The following is an 11661-nucleotide window of genomic DNA, read 5'->3' as shown; positions in this document are numbered from 1 at the left end:
ACTGTTTCAATATGGTATCCATTTCTGCGGATATCTTTGAAACTTAATAAATTTCTCTGTGATTTTGGGGAGAACAATGCATCATTTATAACAAACTTTGTTCCCTCAGGTAACAATATAATAGCTCTTCCGGAGCCTTCGATTAATTTTATACTCTCAGAAATTGTGCAGACATTGCCTTCATGTTTGTTTAGAGAGATGAAATATTTTTTATTTTTAAGAATTGTGTGAGTAGTTGCGCTATCTACCAAACAAATATCTTCTTCTTTTGTTATATATCCAATGCGAGAATGAGAAATGTCCATATTGCTTCAAATAATAGATAAATATATAATTAGTAATCATCATAAAAACATATAACCATAATATTTTCATATGCAAATTATTGAAACAAGTAAGGTAAACAAGTAAATTATTTGTCATTTGGAGCAGTGGTGTCATCAGGATTCTCATAAAAATCAGTTGTATCCAGATAAGTCATTTGAAGGAGATTGTCCACGTGATCTTTATCTTCAAACACCAAATTTGTTTCGATATTCTTGCCTTTATCCTTCAGGGATGCTTGATAAAGATCAACTAGATGTTTTGGCGTACGACAGGTACGCGACCAATGACCCTTCATTCCGCATCTGTAACATTCATTTTCAGTGGTCTTTTTCTTTTTCTCCTTATCCATATTTTTCTCCAACTTCAGGTTGGCATTAGATTTATTGAACTTGAAAAAAGGATGATTTTGGACTTGAGACCCACGACCACGTGCTCCATATCCACGCTCACGGCCACGATTACCACCTCGTCCATGCCCGCCACCTCGTCCGCGCCCATAATTATATGTTGCCACATTCGCTTCAGGGAAAGGGCTAGATCCAGTTGGGCGAGACTCATGATTCTTCATCAAAAGCTTATTATTTTGTTCAGCAACAAGGAGACAAGAAATCAAATCTGAATATTTTGTAAAACCTTTTTCACGATATTTGTTGCTGGAGGAGTACATTTGAGGCATGAAAAGTTGAGTACGTTTTTTTTAACATATCTGCATCAGTGATTTTTTCTCCGCATAGTTTTAGTTGTGAAGTTATTTTAAAAAGTGCGGAATTATATTCAATGACGGTTTTAAAATCTTGTAGCCTCAAATGCATCCAATCATAGCGAGCTTTTGGAAGAATCACCGTCTTTTGATGATCATATCTATCTTTTAAATTTTTCCATAATTCGAGTGGATCTTTCACCGTAAGGTATTCACTTTTAAGTGCTTCATGGAGATGGCGGCGAAGAAAAATCATAGTTTTTGCGCGGTTCGATTCTGATTCTTTATTTCCTTCTTTTATTGTGTCCCCAAGACCTTGTGCAGCTAAATGGATCTCAATATCCAATATCCATGATAAATAGTTCTTTCCAGTGATGTCAAGAGCCTCAAATTCAAGTTTCGTAAAGTTTGACATTTTTATAGAGCTTTAAGCTTAGATCAAAGAAAAGGAGACCAACAATTTGAGACACCTTGTGTGGCCGTTAACCTTGCAACGATGAGCGATCTCGTGCTGATAACGTGTTACGAATATATTATTATAATATAATATATTAGACTACTAGAAAGAGAGTAAGAGAATGATTGTGTATTTCTTGTGAAGTATATCTTACGAGATCAAGTTTGGGCACCTATTTATAGGTGTATTACATAGAAGTTACAAGAATTTGGAAGACCGAAATTCCATGGTTACAAGAACTTGAAACATCAAAGGTCTAGAAAAATGAAAGATCTAGAAAAATGAAAGATCAAAGATTGTTCTAGAAGAGTGTAGGACATCCATTTAGAACAGCATAATGGATTTTAATTGGTTAACTTGGTGTAAATGCAAGAAGTCATCTTTATTTATGATTAGATGGCCAATAAAAATACACCAAACTCATAAAGGTACTTATTGGGTTTTCATAGAAAAACCGTTTCATAAAATCTTCCCTGATATCCGTCTCATACTCTTAAAAAAAACCGTTTCATAAAATCTTCCCCGATATCCGTCTCATACTCTAAAAAAGCCCGTTTCTCATACCTGAACGAGACGGAGATTAGATAATGACCAAACAACGCCCCATGGATTACACGTATACTTTTTGTTTAGCTCATGCTAGAACATAATGTAGGCTGAAGCTACTTAACTAATGCATATGCTAGAAGCCTAGATTTTCATATATTTTCATATGCTAATGCAACAGCTTTTGTTTTTGTTGCTAAGATTGTTTATCTATACTTCATTCGAGTGTTAGTTTCATTTCGTGTCCACAAAAGAGCACAGGACTAATTTTAATGTTAACGTCGCAGCATGTTGACACAAACATTCATCTTCATGTTTCCATTAAAATAATTTCGTGTCTTCTCCGGGTCCTATTCCATGACCCAAACAAGAGCTTAGATGACACAGCACAATTGTCGAGTCTGATAGCACATCATTACCCAAGGTGACATGCTAACAGAAATGAACACATCAGAGAACTTTTATACAACTTAGACACTACAGCTTAAATTCCACAAAACAGATTGATAAAAATGCAAGACCAGAATATGATCGCCATACTCACTGTCCGGCCTCGAAATCAGATGGCCTTTTAAAACAAAGGTGGGGAATGACAAGAATCCACTCTCACCCCAAATATAATATAAGAAATGATAAAGGCCAAAGATAATGAGTTGGGGCCAAAAAGAAAACCCTATAGAATACTGAAAAGGTGAAAATTGCATCTACACAATAACCCTGCTAGTAAATCCAGACAATGGATCCTTCTACACTGGACAAAAAATCAAAGAACTAATTGTGCAAGGGAATAACAAAGAGGACGACACATAACCACGCAGGACGCAGTACAATATGTAGTAAACATATCCACTGCTCTGTTTCCCATAGCTCTAACGGGTTTCCAGAAAACAACTGTTTACACATCCCATTTTACATGTTTTTCATTACCCTCCTCGTCATAGTTAAATATGACTCCAAATATTTAAGGTAACTTCCAAGCTATAAAAAGCAGTTAGCAGCACTAAAAGCTGAATGTTCGGTGAGTTCTACTTCACATGAAATAGTCTGGCGTTCTGCGGGTAACATCAGGCTCTCCTCTCCTTGGAGCTGGTTCAAACTGTTTTGGGAAGCAATATTTCAGTGATCTTTCCAGGTTAAGCATATATCATGATGAAAAATTGGGTGTGCATGCTCAGAAACATAAACATGCGGAGGGGAGTGTACAGCGGCTCCCCTCTCTCTATAATATACAGTACAGAAGCATTTGTATATAAATGTAGCTAAATTATAATTTATTATTTACGTGTATAAATAAATCAACTAAACACCTCATATAGTTCAAATTCCAATTAAAAAGCAAAAGGGGTTAAAAACATATGTTTTTGATAGAGAGAGAAAACGGAAGATAGAACAGCAGGAGGAGCTGCTGAAAAAATGAAGGGAATAGAGATGCGGCAGAGAGGATATAATAGAGAAATGGCACAGATGCAGCAGAGTGTCAAAGAGGAACACGAGACAAGAAATGGCTCTTGCAGGCGCCGCAGGAGCAATTCTCCCCAAATTATACATGCACACACAAAAAGAGGGAGGGAAGAAGAGGACCTGAATGAAGGTGTGTCCTTTGCAATCATCCACTTCCAGGATAGATGCCATGTTTCCACATCGATAACAGTAATTAGGCGCACTGAAAATAGTGACAACCTTTTGCTCCTGTCCAAAGAAGATTTGCAAAAAGATACATTAGTAAAAATCCCAGTCAATAACCACATTAACAAACCACTTAGACATCCTAGAGAATACTGTACATGGCCCCAGTTGAATCCCTCCATAACCAGCTGGTGTGCTCTTGCAATAAGCTTTAAGTTGTTGGTATGGTTAAATTGCTCAGAAATATCCTGTCAAGTACCAGAGATAATTCACTTAACCTTAGAGTAAACTCCACTAAAAACCAAAAAAGAAGAAAAAAGGAAACAGAAGAATACTTGGCCAAAAGTATATCCAGCACCCCTGGGTGAAATACCCCATCCACAGCGATCATCAGGGTCAGACCATAAAAGATCGCACATAGGTCCTTCATGAGGAACTTCTTGAACACGATCGAAATTCCGTATATTATCAAGGGTTTCAATAGAAGGTGACAACCCACCATGGAGACAAAATATTTCTGATTCAACCTAAATTTCAATATAACATTTTTCAGGATATAAGCACAAGAAATCTTCGAACATGTGAGAATTAGAATGAACATGCAACAGAGATGAACAGATATTTCAGTAAGCTGAAATCAAAATCAAGTAAACTCAAACTCTTTTATTGCACAACTGAATACTAAGACTTTATATCAAATGATGGAATTGGTCAATTAAATGACATCTTTGTATTTTTAAAAGATTTTGGATTCATTTCCAAAGCACACAAGTTTTGAGAATCTGAATGGATAATTCATGTGGTCCGAATCTATCATTTAAAAAGAATTTATATTTCCAAATACAACCTTGAGGAAAAAGCATAGGCATCCCAACAATATGACTCAAGATATCACTGATTACTGGGCGTATCAAGTAATCTTCATTTAGCCATCAGTTGAGTTAAAAACATGTCTATGCACATCATATAACAGAAAACAATAATAAGAACTACAAGACAGGAATAAGGGCAATACCAAAGTGTGAAACTTTAGGCTATATTAGTATATGTATCAACCACATGACAAGATTAATTACTACGTTCCCATTTTATGCTCACAAGGATAATAAGCACACACTTTCAACAAAATTTAACACGTGACATGTGAAATGCTACATATAATCGTGCATGTGTTTCATAATTTCATAATGATGAATAACAAATCTGAATATTTGAGATTTATGGGAAAGGGAAAAACATCCAAGCATAACATCTACGGAATCTAACTGCTGTCATTTTCGATCATCCACATGTCCTAGAAAATCCCTGTGCCTTGGATAAATGTGCAATATAGCAGGAAACTCACTAATATTACATTAACATGGCTTACTGACTTTTAACCAAAGTACATATAGTACATAACATAAAAATGATGACAATCTGTCACTTTTTCGGCATTACTTGAGCTGCATTACAAAGCAATACAGTTTTATTACTTTCATTCATTGGTATATTGTCGGCGGAAAAAAAATGCGAATCGGAAATTAATAGGGTAGAAGTTTAAATGCAAGATAATGTCAAACCAAAAACAGATAAACTAACCAATGCTGTGAGGGGAAAATAGTCGAACAAATCAGTGAAGATCTTCCACACATTTGCATTACCATATCTGTAGGACAAAAATAGATAATGATTACCTATACAAAGAGAAAGAAAAGATGCTGAAATTATGATGATGTCAATAGGCAACAGGCCAACAGCATATGCCAACATTCAGGTGGCAAAGGAAAAGTAACTTATAAGTTACCAAATCTGTAATTCTTAACTAATAAAGAAAAAAGAATAAAAATCACAGCTGATTAATATTTCATTGTGATACATTGAAGAAAGTTATAAATTTAAGTGATCTATGCAGATGACGACAACCAATAACAAAGTCCATGCATACACATAAAAACTATGTAAGTACATTCTATATAAATGTAGAACTTACTTTCTTAAGCATTCGTCATAGAAGCCATATACTTGCGTAATCTGCAACAAGTACACGAAGCATAAGTTCAATGTTTATAATTATAAAAACAGTACAACATGACTTGCTTATGTGAGGCCACTAAAATATAACTTCAAAAAAAAAAAACCTTAACCATCCCTCTACAAAAGATACCATCTCGATCACGAAAACCTATAATGATGAATTTCAAAGGAAGCAATAAAATAGATAGTTCTTGCTAATCAATTGCCAAGATGCAGATTCAGTAGTCAACTATATGCTCTGTTAGCAAACAACTATGTCTCTCCCTAAAAATAAGCTCTTTTTCTCTAGGTTAGAACGATAAAAATCCTAACTTGGCTTAGCAAAAAAAAAAAAATCCTAACTTGAACTTAGTCTCCATCAATTTTTACACACTTGAATCCATCAGATCTAAATATTCCCAACATAACTCACCCCTTCATAACCTCCTCAACCTAAACACTACATTTTGTATGCTATTTACAAAATATTACTAAATTGTAATTCTCTCTTTTCCTCTTTCTCAGAACCTCGATCCAACTATGGTTTCTCACGGTACAGATCCCCTTGAGCTTGATTTGGGTGCTGAAGCTCCCTTACCTTTTCACTATAGTTCCAACGGTATTCCTTACGATTTGGTGTTGGTAGAAGATGTGGATAATTCAGATGAGGATGTTGCTGGCTATACTGCAAACCCTAGAGTCAAGCCAGCTTTTATCATTAACAGAGATGAAAGAACAGAGTTAATGAACTCAAGGAAAAAATTGCTGAAAATGCAGAATTTCATCAAGAGACAAGGTCTTCCCATGGCTGACTTTGAGCGCTTTAATACTACTGATCCACTTTCAACTTGGGGTTGGAACTGATGATAGGAGAACTGGCAGTAGCAGAGATGACATGGGTTTTCCAATCTTGAATAGAAATTCTGATAATAAGAAAGTAAAGCACATTTTTGATACTCTGCCGAAGGTGTTTGAGAAAATGACCCAACCAAATGGTACAGGAATCGTTAAACCAAATGATGTCGAGGTTACAGGGAATACTCAAGATGGCCCTTCAAAGATGAGCTGGAGCCAAGTGCTGAACTCTCCTCCTTCAAATGAGGTAAGTTTTGATTCTAGATCTCTTCCTAAAAAGTCTAAAGTCGTCTCCCCACCTGATGCCAGTCTACTAGAAGGAATTGAAAAACTTGAAAATTGCTTAGTAGGGAACCTTACTCGTGGTACTTTGCCCTACCATACTGTGAGTGACATTGCTAACAACCTCTGGAAATCTAAGGGACTGATTAGTGTCACAGAAAAATTCGAACACTTTCATTTTCAGATTCTCTTATTCAAGAACAAGCCTGCTATTTGGCAAAGGGGGCCTGGTATTTCAATCGAAGACCCCTGATAACTGAAGACTGGGTTGGTGAAGTTTCAAATGATCCAGTCAAAAGTGTGCCTATGTGGATAAAAGTCAGCAACTTTTCAGATACTTGCTGGACTAGAGATGACTTAAGTCGACGTGAAAAAAGAGCTTCGTCAGTTAGTATCCTCTGTTCAGCTTCACACTATTGAACACATACTCTGGGATGGTCCCTTCAAAGTCAATATTTAATGTCATTTGGGAATCTATCGGCAGATCTGCTCCAATGGTAAATTGGCATAATGCTGTTTGGCATTCTCTACCTATTCCCCAAGTAGTTGTCCATGATATGGTTGGCCATTCTAGGGAGACTTCTAACCCGATACAAGCTTATCCTATAAGAAAAAAATGTTGACCCATCATGCCTCTTATGCAATGCTGCACCTGAGGCCAATAAGAATGTTTTCCTGGATTATACCTTCAGCATAACATCCTATGGGTTTTCCTACGAATTGAAATGCCACTTACATTGGTTAGGATTTCATGAGCCAAGTTAAGTACACCTTTTTAGCAGTTGCTGTTGTGTTTTCAGCAGTTTCTGTTGAGAACATCCAGATGGAAAGAAATGCAAGGCTTCACAATCAGCAAATCAGATTTTTGGGAAAATTAAGAGCATCATGAGGAAAAAGCTCTCTGAAAACAAGAAGTTTTGAAAGGTGGTAGCAAGGGACCAGTCTCTAATTCTGAAGCTTTATTAGTAGTAGCAATTTATTATAAACAGTTTCCGACTTCTAGTTGTCTATGTAGCTGAGCAGGACTAGCCCTATTAGCTTTGTCGTTAGATTCGCTTCTTTAACTCTCTCCAAGAGTTTTTGTGCTGGTTGACTGGGGGTATGTTCTTTTTATCAAAGCAAGCTAGGGTATAACCTAGTATTTTGCATTTTCTTACTTGGTTAATATAATTATTATTTGGCAAGAGAAAAAATTGCCAAGATGTCCAAATACCTGACGACTTTCATGGTTTCCTCTCAATATAGTAATTCTCTGTGAATACCTCACTTTGAGAGCCACCAAGAGCTGAAAATTAACACAGTAGCATCAGCAAAAGGTAAACAAACCATACATATAATAATTCAAAACAAACAGTTCACTGAATCATAAACAAAAATGTCTTCATTTATTATCAACAAAAGAAACAAAGATGTGATCCAAACAAATACCACAGAAATGCAAAAAAGAAGAGGAAAAAAAAGATAGCAGATATAATAATGCACTTCATATTGGTCAGACAAATATCCTAGTCAAATTCATAATATTTCAAGATACTGAGCAGAAAATAACACTTACTGTTACGGTTTCAACTGAATAATAGCCACGATCAACATAGTCTCCCATAAACAAGTAGTTTGTGTCTGGACACTACCAAAAGTAAAACACTAAGTAAGTTAAGAGCTCAAAGCATATGTGTGTGTGTGTGTAGCAGTCCTTACATGATATATTTCAACTGCAAACAGTTAATCAAAATATACAACTATATTTAAGATCTTCAATATCTTTCTCGTGCCATATCGGAAAATTCAACAATTAACCACAGCCTGATCCAAGAGCTAACTTGGTTATTGGTTGTTTATTTGTGCTCACACGAACACACTGATCTAACCGCTGTGGAATGTTACACTTTGACCCATAAAGAAAAATGTGCTTCATGTAAAAGTAGCATATATGCTCTGCAAATAAAAAGGACTATGGATATCCTATGCATTTGTAATTAACTTATTCAAGAGAAGTACATGCCCTGAACCACACATACTAAGAGTTGAGACTTATATGTATAATTGCATTGCCTAAACTAAATTTACAACTTTAAAAACAAGTGACCAAAAATTTTACATGAACTTCATGCTCAATAATGACAAGGCATTTCGCTTTCCCTAAATATTTAAAATTTCTAATTTCAGGTGAGGCAGTCTTCTGCACTGGACCTAGAATAATAAATATGTATAAAAAATTGAACATGAAGTGGTAAGGCATCAAAAGCAACCATCTCCCATCTCTACTTCTCCCTAGATATACCATCTAGGAAAACATAAGCAACCAATTTAATTAAAGGTTAAATTTTCCTGTAGGGAGGATTCCTTGACAATCCCATTGCAAACAAACTGATCGCAAGACCTTCCAAGACCAAACAAGAAGTCCTCATGATATGCTCGACTTGGCAGAAAAGTAGCAAGGGGCAATAAGATAGTGGTCTTACCTTCCCTCCAATTCGAAACAGCTCCGCGAGATCATGAAATTGCCCATGAATATCACCACAAATTGTTACTGGGCTTTTGACAGGCTGCAAATAGAGAGTATAAGATACCGGTTTCGTTAAGGAGCAAATTTCCAATGACAATTGGTAAACAAAAGACAAAGCAAATTACCTAAAAGTCAAAAGTATAAACAGTTACAGCCAATTCTATTAAAAAAAAATCTACTTAAGAAAGGTATACCGCTTCACACTCGAAAGAAACAGTGTTATGACAATTTAAAGGTGAGACAACATATTTTTGTTGAGGATAACACTATGGCAGGAAATTCTTAAAAAAAAAAAAAGAACTTTGATATAAAACATAAGAAATAAATATTAATGTATTACGCTAAATGGCTTCTTTTCTCAGAACCTGAACCTGATCAATGACTAATACACGTGACAGTAGGTACATATACATTTTTTAGGTATAAGTTCTAAAAAAATATATGAGTGCATCAAATATTAGCAACCTACTACAACCAAACTTAAGTTAAATCACTTCTACGCCTATTTGACCTCACAAAAGCTTGTATAGAATTCTATCAACATTTAAATGTAAGATCTCCACACGCCTTTTAAAAATCAGTTCCAACTCATTTAGAAATTTGCAACTTTAGAAATATATTACACAACTTATGTTAATTACCGAAAGAGTCAAAGCAAACCACTTAATCATTGACATAGAAGCAGCATGCATTCTAAGCTCCCGAGTGGTTTTTGTTTAGTCAAGGGTACTCAATCAGCAAACAAAGAGTACTGCTTAAAAATACACATCAAGGATTCGTCCATTGAAGTTACTTTTTTTATTGTCGATGTCAAGTGGTAATGATAATAGTAAAGAGAAATCATTTAAGGTCGGACAAGCAATTGACATCAGATCTGATGTGAAGCAAAGGTAAAAAAAACATTGGTAATATGAAAACACAAAATGGAAAACCTGGACGTTGCTTTCTTCCATGAGAATCTCCTTGGCCTTCTCACATAGCACCCTAACCTACACCACAAAAAAAAAAAAAATAAAAAAAATCCTTGATAAACCTCTTGTCACGGTTTCAGAATTCAAATTATGGCACCTCAAGAGTTGTTAATTGATAAATGTACCGGTGCATATAAATATAAGATATTACTAAAGAGGAAGTTATGATAACCAAAAATATAAAAGAATGCATAAATGTCCAACCTCATACAAATTGAGGCACCTTGTAAGCCTACATATGTTAAACATAATTTCTCTTGATAAAAGCAACATACATACTAAATAAAAAGTAGCATATACCAACTACAAAACTTCCGCGAGGACTTTTGAGGTTTGAAACTCCTTTATCAACATAACTATATGAAAAGGGTAAAAACTCAAGGCTCCTCAGCTCCATATCTCTCAATTAAAGGCACCTCACCTTCCAACCTCATTCGACCCAAAATGATGTAGGATTTATGACTCCATTTTGAACAGTCAAGGCGGAAATTGCCTCTTTTACTAGCAAAAAAAGCAATCACGATGTGGCTCATTGGTTCATTCTTCTTCTCATTTTTTGTATTATTGCAAGTGATCAAATTTGAAATGAAGACGTTCCCACCCTTTTATAAAAACAAGCCCATTAAAAAATTGAAATAACATAAAACAGCTGGAGCAATCAAATGAGCTTCCACACGTGCTTTCATAATCTCCTAATAAAGATTTTGTCTACGCCAGCAAAATTGTCTAAACAAGCCAAAATACACTTGGTTCTTTTAACGGAAACATACACTCACATACACATCTACAAACATATAAATTAGACAACTAGAAGTACAGAATTTAATTTCGAATATTTTTTAAGACAAATTTTATTATTGGGATTAAATTTCCACAAAACAACGAACTTTAAACAGATCCGCTTCAATTACAAAACGAATCAAAGAAACCAGAAAAAACATCATAAAAACACAAATCAGATGCAAACGATTATACATCCATATATATATATATATATGAAAAGCAGAAGCAAAGCATAAATTAGCCAGAGAGAGGGAGAGAGGGGGGGGGAGAGGGAGGGAGAGAGAGGCAGCTACAGAGAGAGAGGGTAGATAGGGAGAGAGATAGAGAGAACCTCCTGCTCGGACAAGGGTTTGCACTGGATAAGCTGAGCAATTTGTTCGTCGAGATTACCATTTGCGCTGCTTTGAACCGGATCGTAACTCATCTTCTTCCTCCCTTTTCTTCGAGTTCTTTCGAAACCCTAGAGAGAAAGAAAGAGGAACAATAATTTTGAGAGAGGAGAAGAGAGATTGTTGGTAAAACCAATGGGACGATCGTCTTAACCTTTTTTCTTTGGCTCACTCTTTTTTTTCCGGTTAATATTAAGAACTAATACAATTATTATTTATACATG

General features: G+C 35.5%; 2 protein-coding genes across 2 annotated transcripts; both read right to left on the bottom strand.

Moving 5' to 3' along the window:
- Positions 1–412: 412 nt before the first annotated feature.
- Positions 413–1442, bottom strand: LOC108194653 (uncharacterized). The gene is made up of 2 exons (XM_017361607.1): positions 1170–1442; positions 413–889 (listed from the first exon to the last, which is right to left on the bottom strand). Exons 1-2 carry the CDS (start codon positions 1440–1442, stop codon positions 413–415), a joined length of 750 nt encoding a protein of 249 aa, XP_017217096.1.
- A 1178-nt stretch (positions 1443–2620) lies between these two features.
- On the bottom strand, positions 2621–11661 carry LOC108196502 (serine/threonine-protein phosphatase PP2A catalytic subunit). The gene is made up of 11 exons (XM_017363805.2): positions 11380–11661; positions 10227–10283; positions 9251–9334; positions 8344–8415; positions 8002–8073; positions 5629–5669; positions 5238–5304; positions 3992–4183; positions 3815–3904; positions 3612–3719; positions 2621–3126 (listed from the first exon to the last, which is right to left on the bottom strand). The coding sequence occupies exons 1-11, from the start codon at positions 11470–11472 to the stop codon at positions 3061–3063; spliced, it is 942 nt and encodes a 313-aa protein (XP_017219294.1). The 5' UTR covers positions 11473–11661; the 3' UTR covers positions 2621–3060.

Source organism: Daucus carota, chromosome 7 (assembly GCF_001625215.2).
Source record: "Daucus carota subsp. sativus chromosome 7, DH1 v3.0, whole genome shotgun sequence".
NCBI classification, from domain to species: domain Eukaryota; kingdom Viridiplantae; phylum Streptophyta; class Magnoliopsida; order Apiales; family Apiaceae; genus Daucus; species Daucus carota.
Note: the sequence above shows the minus strand (reverse complement) of the source record. Positions and strands in the feature narration are given on the sequence as shown.